This window comes from Carcharodon carcharias, chromosome 13 (assembly GCF_017639515.1).
Source record: "Carcharodon carcharias isolate sCarCar2 chromosome 13, sCarCar2.pri, whole genome shotgun sequence".
In the NCBI taxonomy this organism is placed as follows: domain Eukaryota; kingdom Metazoa; phylum Chordata; class Chondrichthyes; order Lamniformes; family Lamnidae; genus Carcharodon; species Carcharodon carcharias.
In genome coordinates, this window is record NC_054479.1 from 126,022,778 (window position 1) to 126,042,572 (window position 19,795).

Here is a 19,795-nt window from a genome sequence, read left to right on the forward strand (position 1 = left end):
CAAATTACAAAAAAACGAGAAGCTAACATAATCAACTGAGGGTTGCTAGGGAATCTAACCCTTTTTAGTTGAACGAGCTTGCTGTAGGACAGTTGATAAGTGTTGCTTTGAAGCTGCAGTGATGTTTCCAAGTGGTCAGAAGCTTGATAGTATACAACATGCTTACTTCTAAATCTGGCATCCAAAGCATTCGCCCTTTCATTCTCAGTGTGTTGGAACTGAGACCCCACAAACCATGCCCTAGTCTATATAACCCTTCCTTTCCTGGAATTCCTTTTCGCCCTTTTACAGTCTAGACAGTTCTAAAACCTCATGCTTGGCAGCATCTAATTACAAACAACACAAAATGCTGGAAATAAAGGTCAGTCAGCATTGGCAAAAAAGAGAAAAGACAGTACAAGGAGTAAATGTGATGTGCAGAAAATTGTTTTCACCCAGAGGGAGTCTGGAACAATCTTTCTGAAAGGGTGGTGGAGGCAGGTTCGATTGAGGTATTCAAAAGGTAATTGTTTTGCTACCTGAAAAGAATGTGCAAGGTTACGAGGATAAGGCAAGGGAGTGGGACTAGGTAGAATGCTCTTTCAGAGAGCCAGTGCAGATTTGACGGGCCAAATAGCCTCCTTCTGCACTGTAAAGATATTCTGATACTGTGACAGTTTAACATTTCAGATATACTCAAAACATTACATTTTTCACTTGCTGATATTTGCTCATTATGGGGAAAGCACGTCACCTCATCCCCACAAAAACCATCCTGCGGCAGTAATGTGGGGTACAACCAGTTCTGTTTATTACCCTCTTCCAGTGACCCTTCATAGCTTGAGGGAATGCACTATGCTCCATTTTGGCATATAAGTGCCAATCAGCATCAAACACTCTCAGAGGGTACAGCATGGCAAGCTGAAGAGTGAAGAATTCTCTGTTCTGATCGTGCCAGCCAGTCCCTTCAAGGCTGCTTTTGGACAACCTTGTACTGTTAATGCAGCCAATCCCATATCAGATAAAAACAAAAAAACTGCAGATGCTGGAAATCCAAAACAAAAACAGAATTACCTGGAAAAACTCAGCAGGTCTGGCCGCATCGGCGGAGAAGAAAAGAGTTGACGTTTCGAGTCCTCATGACCCTTCGACAGAACTTGAGTTCGAGTCCAAGAAAGAGTTGAAATATTTCAACTCTTTCTTGGACTTGAACTCAAGTTCTGTCGAAAGGTCATGAGGACTCGAAACGTCAACTCTTTTCAATCCCATATCAGCTGGTCTTAAAGAAGTTTGTACTGAATGAGCTCAGTGACTGTTATATAAACAAAAGCCACAATCATTTTGCACACATCAATCAGACAAATGATTTAATTACAATGTTTTTGGAGGAGTGAGGAACATTGACAGGACACCAGGAAATCTCTGCTTCTTCAATTGTGCCCTGGGATACTTAACACTCAAATGAACTTTCAGCAGAGTCTGATAGGACTATGGCTTAATAACTTATTGACTAAACAAAAAACAAAATCAGCTACAATAAATTTTCAGTAAACTTTATCTTGGGCTCTTTTGAAGGTATTTGCTACTACAATTAAATGCCAATGAGATCATTCACGAGTTCCTCTGTCTGAGCCTGCGAGGGAAGTGCAGCTGCAGCTCTACTCTGGTTGATTGGGATGCAATACACTGCAGCTAGAAACCAGCCCGAATATTGCAATAAATAAGTGGTGTTCACTTTCTAGAAGACATTTGGTGTGCGCACGTACATCTCTGTACCAGACTTTCAACATTAGGACTTTTAAAAACTAACCAAAGCGGGTTTGTTCCTTTTTCACAGGTCAATTTTACTCACCTTATGATATCCCTTAATCCTCTTCCTCTCCAGAAACACATTTAATTATCTCGAGATGTTTGATATGTTTAATGTCCATCTGCATTGGCTTATTTCACAACTTGAATAAACTAGGCTGAGCCTCTCTTGCTTGCTCAATAACTTCCTAATTTTAAGCTTTCACACTCAAAAGTCATTACAAGGTACAAATAAAGGGTTCTCCAATGGTCTTCATAGAGTGGAGGGTACTCTTATTCATTATCACGTCCCTATTTTTCCAACTACAGATACTAACATACTTTCCATGTCACTGATGTGCAATGGACCCCTAGTGAAGTGCCAATCATGGTTTGTGAAGCTATGCAAATCAATTGTTGTCTTGTCATCTAAAATCACAGTGCTAACATATGCTATAACCAGATATCTCAAAGCAACGGCATTACAATTTTAGTGCAGTGCAGTGACAGTGGGGGGCACTTTAATATCATTTTCGCGAATTGTGGAGGAATAAACCCTTAGATTTCCTTTTCTTAAGGCTTGACTAATGCCTAGAAAAAGCAACATCAGAACAATTTCTGGGATGTAAGCATTTCACAAGAAGCTATTTCAGAACAAAGAAGGGCACTGGCTTGTCTATTTACCCCATAGGATAGTACCAATAGGATAAATATGTCCAGTGGCAACATCTTTGTAGCATGAGTGTAATTTAGTCTACAATGATATACTGGGTTATAGCAATGGCAAATCTGCCTGATAGACATATATGGGTTAAAACAAAACACCTGCACACGTTGCAAGGAGGTGTTCTGTAGTAATCTTACTTACATCTTGTGGCACCTGGATATACGCGAAAGTATATTCTGTGGCCTGAGCAGGCAGGACTCGTGTGCTGAAGGCAGGCGGCAGAACACCTAGACGAGTGGATGCCACACACTCTTTCTAAGGGAAAGAACAATAACATCAGCACATCTTACCACATAATTAATACAACAACAACTTACATTTATACAGTGCCTTTGGTGTCGTATTTTCACAGACGCAATATCAGCCAAGATTTGACAGCAAGTTGCATAAGGAGATAATAGGATAGGTGATCAAAAGCTTGGTCAAAGGGGTAGGCTTTAAGGAGTGAAAAAGGAAAGAGAGGAAGAGGGTCAGAAAAGTTTATGGAGGGAATTCCAGAGCTTAGAGACTAGGCAGCTGAAGGCACGTACAATAATGGTGGAATGAAGGAAATCGGGAAACTGCAAGAAGCCAGAATTGGAGGAGCTCACATATTTCAGAGTTGTAGGGCTGGAGGTCACAGAGATAGGGATTGAGGGATAAGGCCATACAGAGATTTAAACACAAAGATGAGAATTTCTAAAATTGAGGCATTGCCATACCAGGAACCAATGTAGCTAGGTCAGCAAAGAGATGATGAACAAACAGAATTTGATGCAACAAGGATACAGCCAGCAGTTTTGGATGAACTCAAGTGGTAAGTGAACGGCCCTACAGGAGCGCATTGGAATGTTTTGATGAATGACACCTACATCTGAATTTTAAATATCAGGTAATTTTTGAGATCACAAATAATAACACTGCATTGTGTGGATCACAAACCAGCAAAATAAATGTAAGAGGGTTAGAGATAATTAAAGTCAATTTGAGGCAGGTGCTTTAGTGATCAAATCATACATATTTCCAGATGTCCAAAGCATTTTTCACCCCTCTCCAGACCTCACTCTTTTCCCTCTAAGGGACTGCAGTCTACTGGTTTAGGTCTTTACAGGCACCAGTTCTCCAGAATACCAGCCATTGTTCATATGCTTGTCAGGTCTTCAAGCCATTCAACTGTGTAGAGCAACACAGCCAAGTTGTACTCCGTGCATACCCAGAGCACACTTGCGGCAGGGGTCAATGGGCAGTAATGAGGAGAAGGAAACCAGGTTTCATTCTTCCACTCCCAGGAGAAGAAAGGCCAAATGCAGCAGCCAACTTAATCAATGTGGTTGACTCTGAACAGCCGCCTTAGATGGGCAATAAATGCTGGCACTGCCAGCAAAGCACATGTTTGTGAAGGAATGAAGATAGAACCTAGGTCCCGCTGATCTGCATGACTTACCAGAAAGGCAGTACGGTCAATGGATTTAGATTCTAATCAGACCCCAAATGTAGGATCAGAGGTACCCAACTGAAGTATGGAAGTGTTAGAAAGCAAGTTTGTATTTGGATTTCATTTTGTATTAAGGGCTCCATTTTGTGGTTAAAAGACAGCTTCTAAAGAAACAAAGGGTGGAATTTTCTGGCCTCACCCACCGTCAGGATCGTCTGGTCCTGTTGAAAATCAGTGGACTTTTGGCTGAGCCACTGAATCTCCAGTGGTGGGTCCCAACATGACAAAGCCAGAAAATCCCAGCCAAAGGGTTTGGCAGATCAAGAAGCTTGGCCACCCTCCTACTGAGCACAACAACTGTAAAGCAAGCTCTCCTGCAGCCTTCACATCACCATGTGTGTTGTCTGTATTATTTACTTTAGTAAGTAAATTAAGTGAAATACTGAGTCTAGAATTCTCATTTTTTGCACAAGAGACAACTGCTCCAAGCTTGTCACTTTAGCATATCTAACAGCAAGACTAATGGCAAACATATGTTAGGCCATGAGAGTGACTAGTAAATATAGTAACCTAGAGTACCAGGTACATCTACGGCTGAACTTACCACACCTACTCTCACACCTCAAACCCCATGTTGGGATTCTTGAAAATCAGCCACAAGTCTCAAAGCTGTCAATTTTTTAGACAAAGTGTGTGAACAAGATGTGAAGTTACAATTTGAGCAAAACAGTAGTTTAGAAATGATTTAATTAATTGTTAATGTAAAGAAAATGATGGCAGTATTTTTGCTAATTATGATTTCATTCCTACCCGATTTCTGGCTTTGATTCTCTCAGCTTCACAGCAGGAAGGTAAAAATTGATGGAAGATAGTGACACTAGCTGAAACCAGCATTTATTGCAAGGAAAGGGTTGGTGGTTTATAACTGTTCATAAATGAGAAAGAAAGCAATCGATTCCCTTGGTTCTGATACTAATTCCAGTAGCAATGTATATTTAAAGGTACCTTCAACCTGTCAATGCAAAGAAGTGTGGAATGGTATTTCAACAGCACCCTGAGCATCTTCAGACTAACTGGATAATTTGGGGTTGGTGGGGTATGTTTTCATTTTTCTACCTCTGAACCTGTACGACCAACAGCTGTTCTGATGTAGATTTGGAGAGCTGTGTGCAGAGACCTGTGAGCTGAAGAGGTTTTTTTTGCTGTGATGTAAAACCACTTCAGAGCTGCAGAAATGGTTTGACAGAGCGGTGGCAATCTGTGCATCAAGCAACTGATGCAAAATTCACAACAGTTGCCGATAAACTGAAGACATATCACTGTTACATACGCACCTTTAAGAAAGCCTTTTTTCAGTCACGGGACCACTAACTGCTAACATTAAAGGTGAAAATAAGGAGTTTGTATTTGTATAGCACTTTTCATGAAGTCCCGAAGATATTTTTATGGTGTAGTCACTGCTGTAATGTGGAAACTTTGGCAGCCAATTTACACATACAGCAAGGTCCCACACACTACAATGTGATAATATTGCTGAAGAAAGAAACATGTCGAAGTTATTCATCTTGCATTCTTCAGGAACACCAATACAGGTGAAAGACAACAATTTATACTGTATGTGAAGACAGTGCAGATTAGTTGGCAAGTGAACTCTGACTGGTAGAGGCAATGTCATGGAGAATGCACCAGTGATGGTGATTGACAGTTAATTGCCAAGCATTGTTTAAAATTTAAACCAGGCAGCATGACCCTGATTGGTCAAGGCATTACCCTGAGGAATTAGTCAGCGAATGGCTGTCATTTATTTTGTTTAGCTGAAACAGGCTCAATGTGCTATTAGGAACCTGACTGCCTCCACCTCATTTACAACTGACAGGAACGTGTCTGAATTGCTGAAAGGACAGGGTTACAACTGATTGTGCCTTGTGACCCTTGTATTAGAGTAATATGTGGCCAGATTATAAGCCATTTGCAGTTTTTAATAGTTTCAGAATATTTGGGCGCTGGATTGTGAATCATCATTATCTGTACAGATGTTTTTGAGAATGTCTGGTTGTCTCTTTTATTCACCTAAACTGGTTGCCTGTCAATTCCACAAGAGTCAGAAGTTTTAAAAGTTTAAAAAATAATTGTCCCTTTCCTTTCCTCGTCTGTAGTAACTGGGGACATTCTATTGATAGTAACTGCCTCTGCTACAGCACTCAAATGCTGATTCTTCTTGTGTGAGTCAAGACCAAGTGTGTCAGTCAGTATTATAGTCCAGTCTGATCCCATCCTCATGTGATTTGCCATTCCCAGAGATGGCTAGGTTTTATCTAAAGGGACGAGATACACTGAAACTCAGTGAAGCGCACTAACTGGAATGTTTGGTCACTCTTCTATGAAAGCAGCATGGTGCAATGTGTTCCCTTCCTTTTGGAGGGAGATGATTAACACATTACTGTGTATGCCTGGGTTGAGGCTACAGTCGATCAATAGGAACATCTTTAATAAGTATGTCTGTTGAATGAGAATCACAACCAAAAGGAATAAACATTTAATTCAAATTCAAGGAGGAGAACATTTACGTAACATTGCTCTGAGGCAGGCGCACCAAGAGTATCAAATATGAGGCACATTAACTACAAATAACCCATTTTATCATGACAGGGGAAACAATGCTGGTAACAGCAGCAGGATTGAGGAGTTGGCTACTTCAGATTTTCTGTTCTCTTTTCTTTTGCAATGTAGCTAATATTCCTAAAGGGTTTTCTTTCCTTACACTGACCATCCCATACTCTTACCAGTGGAGAGAGGTCTTTAAGATTATGGAAGGCTTTGTTAGGGTAGAAGGAGAGAAGGTGTTTCCACATTGGGGAGACCAGAAGTAGAAGGCATAGGCAATACGAGGTTGCTGCGAAAGGCTTGCAGATACTTACGTTGCCGTAATCAATGTAGAAGACATGGACTTTGGCAGGTGACTCAACCTTTTCCACTCGAGCTCTGTACCTGTTTTGAAAACATAATAGTGGGATTAGTGATACAACAAGTTAAACTGGGACCAGTTTACAGCAAAGCCTGGTGCTGAGATCTGGCCTTTGTGCTCAGGTGCCAATCAAGTAATACAAGTAAGGGACATACAACAGTGACTGCTCTTAAAATGGTGCTAAATGGCTTTGATAAAGTTGCTTTTACATGGCAGCTCTTTTTTTTGCATGAACCTGGCCTCTCAATATTGTCATTCTCAACAAGTCACATTTCTACAGCACACATGTGCAGTGAGATGTCTCAGAGGCCTTCAAGTTCTGCTTATTTGTCTCCCTGCAAGGTGAAGGAGGAAACATCAATGGGTGGAGGCATAATTAGAACAGTGGTCGTCAATGGGAAATCAGGGAGCGAGGAGTAAGTTGCTATCGCAGGAATGCATAGTAAGTGGAGGGACAATCTCTACATGCTTTCCCCCTTTAAGGCAACACTTAAATCCTACCTCTTTGGCCAAGCTATTAGTTATCTATCTTAATATCACCTTATGCGACTTTGTGTCAAATATCAATCATCAGCGCTCCTGTGAAGTGCCTTGGGACTTTTTACCTTGTTAAAGGTGTTATATAAATACGAGATATTGATGTGTGACTGGAAAAGATTGGTGGGTACTAGGACAGGGATGGAAGGCATGCTCAAGATGTGGGGCCCGGTGTTCTGAGTGAGCTAGAATGTGGAAGAGACAAGAAGAGCATTGGAGACATCAAGCTTGCAAGAAGTAAAGGCACACGTTAAAGCTTTGTTAAAAGAGGGAGCCATGTGGGATCAGAGACATCATATGTTCGGAAGAGGAGTGGATGTGAGGGAGGAAGCTAGTGTTGGTTGAGCAGTATCATAAAGTTCTCCTTTAAATATTGGGCAGAAGTGAAGCCAGCGAACCTGATCACAGCATCCAAGATCCAGAAGAAAGTGAGTCGTTGCTGCTGCTACAATAAGTTAAAACCAAGCTATTTATATTTTTAACTGTAGTTGACTGTAAAAGAACTGTCAGTTGCAGGGAAATTTAGTGCAGCAGTAAATACAATGAAAGATGTGCATTCAACTCCATGTCAGTCCTGGCAGTGTTTCTGCATGCTTCTTTTCCCTGCCTCATTTCCTTTTTTATTCACTTCTCTCACTAAAAATGCAGAATCACAATATGGCACAGTAAGAAATGTGGTACAGCACCACCATCATCAGATGCTGGCAAGAGTACACTGGAATAGTTGAATTTGGTGCTAACAAAGACATGAATGAGGTTTCTACTTTGTTGGCAAATGTAGCAGACTATTATTGCACAAAGTTCCACAATCCACAAAGAGCTGGCATGGGCACAATGGACCGAATAGTCGCCTTCTGTATCGTAATGACTCTATGGGGGAATTTAATGCCCTCCTCTGCGGTGAGACGGATGGTGGGAGGAGGGCAGGAGAGAACCCCGCCAAATTTCCACCACTGCTCTGATTAAGTCCGTGGTGAGAAAGCTCATGGATGCACTCCATGTCCCACCGCCAATAAATGCCCACTTAAGGGCCTCATATCTTTCCACCGCTGGTATTCATCCAGGGGCAGGTGGGGAACTCGCCACGCGGGAAGTCTGAAAAGCAAACTCTGTTGGGGCTGCTTGTGGGCCCGAGAGAGTGGGATCCCTCATTCAAAGGCGTTCATTGCCCGATTGAGGGATACAGCATTGGGAAGGTGGGGGGGCTGCCAACAGCCACCCTGCTGCCCTTATGGCCAACCACCCCCACACCACCCCACAATCCTCCTCCCGTCATCACTCACTTGTGTCTGGGTCCATGGCAATCCTGGCCTTCAGGTGGATGTAGAGACTCCCTGGTGACACTGCCAATCAATAGAGAGCTGCCGCCCTCTGGCTGGCCATGGGTGGGACTTCTGATCCGGGTTTCCTCAATTTTGGGAAAGGTTCACCACTGCCCAGTTAAGTGCCTGACTGGCACTTAATTCGGCGGGCGTTCCTCAAAGGTGACAATGTGGCCTGCTCTCTAGCCAGCTGGTGCAATACCTGCCACCTCCATTAAATAGCACTCTATGAAACTACAAGATAAATGCCCCGTTGATGTATTTTGGTAATGCTGCTTAAGGATAAATGTAGCCAGGACATCAGAAAATCTCCTGTGCTCTTCTTTGAGCTGTACCATGGGATTATTTGTCAACTGATAAGCAGACTGCCATACTTTGATATTGCATCCAATACTCCCATTGTGATAAATTCCAATAGCTAATTGGTAAGAAAGGAAGAAACCAAATCTTAACTTCTTCCAGACAGAGCTTTATTACAACTTACATAAAACTCCAACCCAGATCATCACCTGTTTCCCCTTTATACTCTTTGTTCATGCTCAAAAAAGGTCAAATTATGCAGTGGTGAGCTTAACCAATTAACCTCTAATTACTAACAATGACTTGTTGACTATCAACTATCTCCTATCCTAACACACTGAAGTGTCAGGCAATGTTATGTGCTCAAGCTCCCCGAGTGGGGCTTGAACCTACAAACTTCTGATTCAGACAAACAGTGCTACCACTAAGTCAAACAGGCTTTACAGTTCATTTTCACTTACTGAGTAGTGCTCATAAATTGGTAAAAGCAGTGTCAATATTAGATTTCCTGGAACCAATAATTGTACAGAGTCAGAAAACACCAAGAAATGGCTTTTTTGCTTGTGGTTTCACCAAATCAAAATAAAATCAAAAGATCTGCTCTGTTGTAAACCCTCAAATCTCCCAGTTGCATGTGCTTAGGATGCAAAATTGCAAAATAAAAAAAAGAGATTGCATTTTTCCCCTTTGCTTCAGGTGCTTGGTGAAACTTGGTCAGGTGGTTTCACAGCATCACCAATCCTCCGGGGCTTTGGCAAAGTAGTCATTCATTTTAGTCTGCCTCCAATTGTTCGACCATGGGGAGTATCACATTTAAGTTTCATTCTGCACTAGCCATCTACATGCTTTTCAGTAATTGAGGGGTGTGATATGTGGGGGAGATCCCTCTGATTCAGCACAAACTAGGAATCAAAAGTTGCATTTATTCTTTATTAACCGATAGGCTGAACTATGCAAGTAATCCAACTGGTAGAATAAAAGCAAAATCATTCGATACATTCAAGAAAGGAAAGGGCCAGATTGCTTCAGTACAGGGAAACGGGTTTGATCTCTACAGATCCTAAGGGAAGGATGAGAACTAGGCACACTTACAAACCTATACATGCACTGCTTCCTCAGTGGCAATGTGTTACAGGATTATGCTAGGTCCCCTGAGTAATCCAGAATCACAGAGAAGTTGTGTAAGTCAACATTTGTTAAAATCTAGTGTTGTTTTTGGGATCTGGCTGTAGGTGAAAAGACGATTCTAACAATTGCTTTCAGTCAATAATTGATCCAAAACAAATATCATTTCTTCGTTCTTTATAAAAGGTTATTATCCAACATTTGATAAGCATTTTGCAGAGGTGGAACTTGAAGCAGAGAGAAACATTTGAACTCCAACAACCTCCTGAGTTCAGTTATGATTGCAGTCAATCTCTTCCTTGTGTACTGTGGGTGAACTAACCATACACCTACACTCCTTAATGGAAAAGATATGGAAATGTTTAAGCCTTACCTGCTGAGTTTTTCCAGGTATTTTTATTTCTGGTTTTGTTTTGGATTTCCAGCATCCGCAGTTTTTTGATTTTGCCTTTTGGCCTAGTTAGTTTGAAAGCTCGTGGAGTTCCTACCGCTTAAAACATTTCTATTGTGATAGTGTTCCCCACCATAACCAGCCATGGAAGATCTGCTCCCTATATCAGTTATTCACTTTCAGCTGCCTGTCCTCCTTGCCCGGGACAGTGCCTGCAGTCAGTTGCAACTGAATGGGCAACAGCCAAAATGAATGTATCCATATGGATAGGGGGCGGAGGTTCAAACCCAGATCCTGATCACTCCACGCCAATGTTCCTAGTGTAATTGCAATTGTGAATGAGCATCCTTTGAACCATCATGTCACAATAACTTGTTATTTGGCCATTAACTTGAGTGAGTCAGCCAAGTTTGTAATCCCTTCAGACTGTGATCCAGAAGTGAGGCAACCTCCTGGGAATCCAACACAAAGTCATAGCAACAGCTTGAAAGCTGTTGAATTGAATATTCCTCAGGGAGAGTATAAAACACCGAATCACCAGCAATAAATGAACTAAAAGCTTTTTAAGGAAGCATAGCCACTAACTTGACCCAAATGCTTGGGATGTAGTCAAAGGTGAGGCATTAAACTGGGTCCCCATCTGCCCTTTTAGCTGGAATAAAAGACTCCACAGCGCTATTTTCAAAAAGAGCAGAGTTTTCCCCTCATTTACCTCTCAACCAACATCGTGAAAAGAGATTATCTGGCCATTATCGTATTGTTGCAAGTTTGCTATGTACAAATTGGCTGCACCGTTTCCTACATCACAGCAGTGACTATACTTCAAAAGTATATAATTGACAGTAAAGCTCTTTGAGACTTTGAGGTTCTGAGAAGCCGTCTATTATATTAAGAGAACTGTGTGGAGGTGCAGGACTTCTAGCACGGGACATCAAGTTGTAAAGTGTACAATCGATTGCACAGTAAATCAGGAAGTGATCAATCGATAATCCGGAAGGTAAACAGTAACTGAATCACGACAGCAGGGTACAGATAGAATTGGACAGCAGGCTTAAAAGTGGAAAGTTATATGCAGCATTAACAAGACAAAGTTTATCTGTTTTATACAATGAGTTGTGATCTGGAACCTGAAAGGGTGGTGGAAGTAGATTTAATAGCAATTTTCAAAAGGGAATTGGATAAATACTTGAGGGGGAAAAAAGGGGTAAAGGGGATAAAAGCTGGGGAATGGGACTAAATTAATAGCTCTTTCAAAGAGCTGACACAGTGGGCTGATTGGCCTCCTCCTGTGCCGCATCATTCTATGATAAATCAATAACTGTGTTGATTAAGCTTTGCCTCAACTTTGTCCATTCACATCTCTTCCATAATGACTCTGAATTAACTTCTCTTGATTAGTTAGTATATTAGAAGATCTGAGCTATAGTGACAAAAGCAACAATACTTTGGGCACCATGCAGGCAAAAATAGTGGGTCTAGTCAAAAAAGGTCAGCCCTGCAGGTAAACATGTATAGAATGAGGAAAGAACATTCACTCCATCAGTCAGTAGACTTTTCTAATTAATCTCCCAAGGAAGATGAATAAGTATAGCCAAAAATTTTCAGGAGAAAGCTTGGAATTTGGAAGAAAAGCTCAAGGATAAATATTGTAATTAATAGTCAACCCCGACTGATGCATTCCACAGAAAATGTTCTCGTTGTTTCAATAGGATTGCAATCAGAAAGTCCCATTATCAGTCTGTACTGATGCTCATTCATAACCAAATATAAATATCATCTAGGACGGAAACAAAAAATGCTGGAAAAACTCATAGGTCTAACAGCATCTGTGGAGAGAGAGACAGAGATAATGTTTCAAGTCCGTATGACTCTAAAGGGAGGTAGAGATGTGGTGAAATATATACTGATTAAGGGGGGTGGAACCGGTGAAGCTGGATAGAAGGCCAGCAATAGGTAGAAGCAAAGGAGAGAGAAATAATAATAATTAAAATAAGTGGGGGAAAAATTAATAAAAATTAAAAAATAAAAATGAATACGGAATAAAGGGGGATGAAAAAGGGGGGGTGGGGATGGAGGAGAGAGTTCATGGTCTGAAGTTGTTGAATTCAATGTTAAGTCCGAAAGGCTGCACAGTGCCTAATTGGAAGATGAGGTGCTGTTCCTCCAGTTTGCGTTGAGCTTCACTGGAACATTACAGCAGGCCAAGGACAGACATGTGGGCATGAGAACAGGATGGGGTGTTGAAACAGCAAGCGACAGGAAGGTCTGGGTCATGCTTGCAGACAGACCGAAGGTGTTCTGCAAAGTGGTCACCCAGCCTGCATTTGGTCTCTCCAATGTATTTGCTCCCAGGGGGCAGCAAATGCAGTAGACTAAATTGAGGGAAGTGCAAGTGAAGCGCTGTTTCACTTAAAAGGAGTGTTTGGACCCTTGGACGGTGAGGAAGGGGGAAGTAAAGGGGCAGGTGTGGCACAAATATCATCTAGTTCCTTTGTAAATTAGTAATCTATTAACTCCACTTGATGGGAGATTCTTCCGCTCCGGTGTGGTTTTAGAAAGAACTTGCTTGAACCATTCAAGATTTGAAGTCATGATCTCTAGTCCTACAGTTTCGTTTTACATTAAGCTAGGGGCATGCCATTTTCTTTAGCTTTTAAAGACATTCATCATGTCCCACCTCAATTTTTTAATGAAAAGAAGTTCAATTCTATGGGTCAATCTAAAGTGCTTTGATTCTGGGATCAATCCTTTCCAATGCATCGCACCCAATGGCCTAATGAAAGCAATATTCTAAATGTGGTATACAAATAGAGAATTAAAATAAGGTGATTTTTTCAAAAATAGTCAAAGGCCCTCAAGATACACCGTAGCACTTGATCATAACATTGTGGGCATTTGTCCTACATTGACAATTAACGCCTGAGATCACATACAGATCACTTCATTTTACATCTTTCCACCTCATTCATCACGTCCATCTTTCATTCTTGCTGAGAATTTAACCAGCATTACCATATGTTTATCTATGTAAAACGCCTCCACTATTCTTCAACTCATCTGCTTGAGCACAATGATGTGTTTTCATCTGTCTCAGACCCTTGGACCAGAAAAATTGTGGGATATCTGCCAGTCAAAGCACGTTTATTTCAACATGTTGTTCTTCGCACAAAGTCAAGACATGGAACGGACTTCTGGGTGGAAGTTTTTTCAGCAAAGGAAGAGGCCATTTAGCCCACTGGACTTGTGCTGGCTCTGTGAAAGAACTATTACTTCACAGATGAGGAGGACAATTATAAATTAATTCATCCAGGGGCACTCTACAATCATACCACCCTACCCACACCCCGCTGCCCCCTCCCCCAATACGGCATTGTATATCTTAAACGTACACAGACTTTTGCTGCACAACTCTAGTTGACAAAGATTTATCTGAACACCCAAGTCTCTCTAATCTTCTAATCATTTTAAGTTGTACCGCATAGAATTTATATATTCTTTTTACTCATTGTCAAAAAATATATCTCCTTGCATATCTCTATTAAATTTCATTTGCCCAGTCCACCAATTTGTCTGTGTCTGCCTGAAGTTGCCTAGAGTTCTTGTCCCAGCTATCCAGGAGCAGGGGTGAAACATTAGAATTATTTAAGATATATATGAATATTGCAATGCAGCATCCTTCCGAATGGATCAACCAAAGTGGTCCAAAAGGCCTTTTTCAACCACATTTATTGTGAAAAAAGGAAATAAATGGCAGTGTTGGTGTTGTAGGGGTGACTTCCATGACATCTTTTGTGTGGGCCACTGCCCTATGATGCTTCACAGAGCTTTAATCAGACATAAATGGATTGTAAACCAAACAAAAGCAACCAAAAACATAGTCAAAGAGTTGGTTTTAAAGAGAATAATGAGGAGGGGATTAGGCAAAGAAATTGACATTGACAACATTGGGCTAGATGACTGCCCCCACTCCCACTATGAGTTAGGGCAATGAAGAGTACAAGGGTTGGGGGAAGAAGGTTTAGGGCTAGGTTTAGAGAGTTAGGGGGGAGGGAGGTCATGAAGAGATTTAAATACAAGGGCGAGAATTTTAAATTAGAGGTTTTGTGGGACCAGGAGTCAATGTAAATAAGCAAGGATAGGCATGATGGTTGAATGGTACAGGACAGTTTTGGATGAAATGGCCTTGCCTTTGACCAAGGTCAAGAGTGTACAGAGCGCATGGAGGATGGCTAGGTAAAGAGTATGGTAGAAGCATTTGCGTGTCAGGCACTGTATGGGTGGAGAAAGTTAGGGAGGACAGTGAATTCAGAGGAGTGTGTGCAAGGGGAGACTGAAATCATCAAAGATAAGGAGTCACTTAGTGCAATGACTGAGGGATGGAAGAAAAGAAACTGGGGATGGGTGGTGGTCAACAAGTAAGATTTTAAAGGAAAAGCAAGAGTGTTGAAACAATATCAGATGCTTGTAGGGGACAAATCATCAGAGGAATAAATGGGAGGGGTAGTGGGCGGAAGGCAATTAGTGGAAAAGAGGCTAAGGTGAGATTGTCTGGTAAAGTGCCATACCACCACCATGATGGTCGGAGTGGGGCAAATACTGGAAAGGAGTACAGTGCCACCGTTAGTAAACCGACTTTCAGTCAAAGCCAGGAGGTACATACAATCATTCACAAAAAGATCACAGGTGCAAAAGCTCATGTTTGTGACTGAACATTCATTCTGGATAGAATTGTGGCAAGGGGCAGTGCTTAGTGCTCTCCCAGCAGTATCCAAGGGGACATTGGTGAAGGCGTGAATGGGATGGGAAGGAGATGGGCAATTTTAGCTCCCAGCTAGTTAAAGCTAAATTCAGCCAGGATTCCCACTCCCACTTAGTGCCCAGTGATGTCTGCTCAAATGTCCACGGGTGTTAATGCTAAGTGAGGAAAGCATTGGCTCGGATGTGAAAGTTCCCATGAATGAAAAGTTTAAGCATGTGTATTTGGATGAGATATTGGAGAGCAACAGTGACCATGCAATGATACAGCCATGTGATAGACCACATCACCGCCTTCAGGGCAAGAAGGGGCAAAAATTTCAAAACTAACAACTTACATTCATAAAGTGCTTTTAACGCAAAATTTTTTTTTATGGCTTTTCTCAGACAGGGTTTAGGGAAAACTAGCACTGAGCCACCAATTGTCAGGTGGTAGAGCTAAATAAACATCAGCTGCTGCTGTATAAGGAAGGGGAGTCAAGCCTAATTCCTCAAAGCTCACTTCAGATCCTTGTTGGAAGTAGGAAAGTCTAAAAAAAATTGCATTCCCATTCAGAAAGCAATAGTGCTAAAATCAACCTTGGCTAGGGAGGTGTACTGACCTCTAACTAGTGTGCTGCTGTAGGGCAATAACTGGATCAGTCTCAGACGACACAACCTGAGAAAAGGTTATTCTAGCCATTAAATCTCATCCCTCCACTACAGTAACCCTTCTATCATAGCCCTTAATTGTAGCTTGAATGACCCAGTCTTTTTGCTTGTTACCATTTGTGGTAGATCATTCTGTTTTGATCCCTGAGTAAAGAACATTTTCCTGACATCTGGTTCAAGTGAGCATGGTCAAGTAGTTTTTAAATAGTCTGTCTCAACTTATATTGTAACACTGGCTACTTGGGTAAAATGTGGTGGTGCTGCTGGTGAAATTGCACATTGTAAAGAATTGATATCTTCTGGAAAGAAGAGAAAAAACTGATGGCAAAATAAATTTATGCCTAAGGATATAACTGGTGATCACAACATCTATTCACCGATATAAAATAAAATGGATTTTCACTGAGCAATAAACACAAAAGTTTATGTATTTTTCACTAAACAAACCGCTAACCATTGAATGTAAAATGTTCCAGTAACAATGTTCTTAAAACATTCAGATCACAAGCGTTATATCTTCAAGATTTGACTGTAGTACTAGAATCAAAGAAACAACTTAATCTTGATGTCATGTCATGACTTATCTAATAAACTAGCCTCAGTGACTGCCATCCAAGATCCTTAAGTGCATTCTGTTATCGGGAAATGACAGTTTCCTGCAGATACTCTGCACTCTCTTCTCCCTGAAAGTTGTAAGCACCAACAAGGGCTGAAATCCTAAACAAAAACAAAAATACCTGGAAAAACTCAGCAGGTCTGGCAGCATCTGTGGAGAGGAGCACAGTTAACGTTTCAAGTCCGAATGACCCTTCAACAGAACTAAGTAAAAATAGAAAAGAGGTGAAATATAAGTTGGTTTGGTTGGGGGGTGGCTGGGACAAGAAGAGCTGGATAGATGGCCAGTGATAGGTGAAGATAACCAAAAGATGTCACAGCCAAAAGGACAAAGAGGTGTTGAAGGTAGTGATTAACTAAGGGAATGTGTTAATTAAGGGTAGAAAGCAGGTCGAGAAAGGTACAGATAGCCCTAGTGGGGATGGGGTGGGGGGGAAGGGATCGAAATGGGCTTAAAGGTAGAGATAAAACAATGGATGGAAATACACTTAAAAAGGAGGGGGAAAATCGGAAAGGGGGTGGGGATGGAGGAGAGAGTTCACGATCTAAAATTGTTGAACTCAATATTCAGTCTGGAAGGCTGTAAAGTGCCTAGTCGGAAGATGAGGTGCTGTTCCTCCAATTTGCGTTGAGCTTCACTGGAACAATGCAGCAAGCCAAGGACGGACATGTGGGCATGAGAGCAGGGTGGAGTGTTGAAATGGCAAATGACAGGGAGGTCTGGGTAATGCTTGCGGACAGACCGAAGATGTTCTGCAAAGCAGTCAACCAGTCTGTGTTTGGTCTCTGCAATGTAGAGGAAACCGCATTGGGAGCAACGAATGCAGTAGACTAAGTTCAGGGAAGTGCAGGTGAAATGCTGCTTCACTTGAAAGGAGTGTTTGGGCCCTTGGATGGTGAGGAGAGGGGAAGTAAAGGGGCAGGGGTTGCACCTTCTGCAGTTGCGTGGGAAGGTGCCGTGGGAGTAGGGGGTGATGGAGGAGTGGACCAGGGTGTCCCAGAGGGAACGATCCCTGCAGAATGCCACCGGGGGGGTGAAGGGAAGACGTGTTTGGTGGTGGCATCATGCTGGAGTTGGCGGAAATGGTGGAGCATGTTCCTTTGAATGCGGAGGCTGATGGGGTGATAAGTGAGGACAAGGGGGACCCTATCATGTTTCTGGAAGGGAGAAGAAGGTGTGAGGCCGGATGCACGGGAGATGGGCCGGACACGGTTGAGGGCCCTGTCATCCACCGTGGGTGAAAAACCTCGGTTAAGGATGGAGGACATGTCAGAGGAACTGTTTTTGAAAGTGGCATCATCAGAAAAGATGCAAGGGAGGCAAAGGAACTGAGAGAATGGGCTGGAGTCCTTACAGAAAGCAAGGTGTGAGGAGCTGTAGTCGAGGTAGCTGTGGGAGTCGGTAGGCTTGTAATGGATATTGGTGGACAGTCTATCACCAGAAATTGAGACAGAGAGGTCAAGGAAGGGAAGGGAAGTGTAGGAGATGGACTATGTGAAAATGATGGAGGGAAAGGGCTGAAATCCTGTTCTTCAGAACAGAATTCCAATTCTTGACATACAAATACAGCTACCAAACATGTTAAATATCCATATTTCCAATTGAATGGAATGATTCAATGAAGCCACTGATCTGTTCCAGGGACGTTTTGCAGGAATTGCAGGAAATTAACACTTGCCCAGGCAATTAATCAGGGATTACACTAATGACTCTGCACCCAACAGACATTAGCATATGAAACCAACATTTGTTCTATAGACACTACCCAGACACAAATTTAAAAACAAAAAACTGCGGATGCTGGAAATCCAGAACAAAAACAGAATTACCTGGAAAAACTCAGCAGGTCTGGCAGCATTGGTGAAGAAGAAAAGAGTTGACGTTTCGAGTCCTCATGATCCTTCAACAGAACTAGGTGAATCCAAGGAGGGGGTGAAATATAAGCTGGTTTAAGGTGTGTGTGTAGGGGGGGGGAGAGAAGTGGAGGGGGGTGGTGTGGTTGTAGGGACAAGCAAGCAGTGAGAGAAGCAGATCATCAAAAGATGTCACAGACAACAGAACAAAAAAACACATAGGTGTTGAAGTTGGTGATATTATCTAAACGAATGTGCTAAGTAAGAATGGGTGGTAGGGCACTCAAGGTATAGCTCTAGTGGGGGTAGGGGGAGCATAAAAGATTTAAAAATATTTAAAAATAATGGAAATAGGTGGGAAAAGAAAAATCTATATAATTTATTGGAAAAAAACAAAAGGAAGGGGGAAACAGAAAGGGGGTGGGGATGGAGGAGGGAGCTCAAGACCTAAAGTTGTTGAATTCAATATTCAGTCCGGAAGGCTGTAAAGTGCCTAGGCGGAAGATGAGGTGTTGTTCCTCCAGTGTGCGTTGGGCTTCACTGGAACAATGCAGCAAGCCAAGGACAGACATGTGGGCAAGAGAGCAGGGTGGAGTGTTAAAATGGCAAGCGACAGGGAGGTTTGGGTCATTCTTGCGGACAGACTGCAGGTGTTCTGCAAAGCGGTCACCCAGTTTACGTTTGGTCTCTCCAATGTAGAGGAGACCACATTGGGAGCAACGAATACAGTAGACTAAGTTGGGGGAAATGCAAGTGAAATGCTGCTTCACTTGAAAGGAGTGTTTGGGCCCTTGGACGGTGAGGAGAGAGGAAGTGAAGGGGCAGGTGTTACATCTTTTGCGTGGGCATGGGGACACAAATTTGCTCCTTTTGAGGGTAGTTGCCATTGCAGTGTAGCCACCAGGTTGTACACAGAGGACCTCACAAACAACAATGAGATAAATGAGAGATAAATGAAAGATAATTGAGAGATAAATGGTATTAAGTATTGTAAATGGTATATAAGGGAACAACTCACTTGTTCTTCTTCAATTGGTCCTTAGGTGCTTTATATGCGCCTGTAAAGGCAGATGTAACATTAGGTGCTGCTGAAAGGCAGCACCTCCAACAATCCTAGAGTATTGCACTAGGTTGTCCGAGGTTACATGCTCAAGGCTTGAGTAGAGCTTGTACTCAAAACCTTCTGATTCAGGTGGGCTGCTATCATTAAGCCAAGGTTGACACTTACGTTAGCATCAATCAAGTTTCGCCATGCATGTTCAGTGGTCAGCAAGAAAAAAGCTAACAAATTATCCATCATACCAAGAAACACAGAAAAGTGACATCACAGAAGGAGAGCGTATAGCCCATTGTGTCTATGCCAGCTGGGAAA

At 42.1% G+C, this 19,795-nt stretch overlaps 1 protein-coding gene across 1 annotated transcript in view; it reads right to left on the reverse strand.

Annotated features, from left to right (window-relative positions):
* The window catches only part of snd1 (staphylococcal nuclease and tudor domain containing 1), a 946,160-nt gene that overhangs the window by 75,373 nt on the left and 850,992 nt on the right, over positions 1 to 19,795 (reverse strand). Inside the window, exons 20-21 of the mRNA XM_041202041.1 lie at positions 6,827 to 6,896; positions 2,636 to 2,749 (exon numbers count right to left, since the gene is read on the reverse strand). Coding sequence (XP_041057975.1) covers positions 2,636 to 2,749; positions 6,827 to 6,896 — 184 coding nt within the window. The remainder of the gene's footprint in view (positions 1 to 2,635; positions 2,750 to 6,826; positions 6,897 to 19,795) is intronic.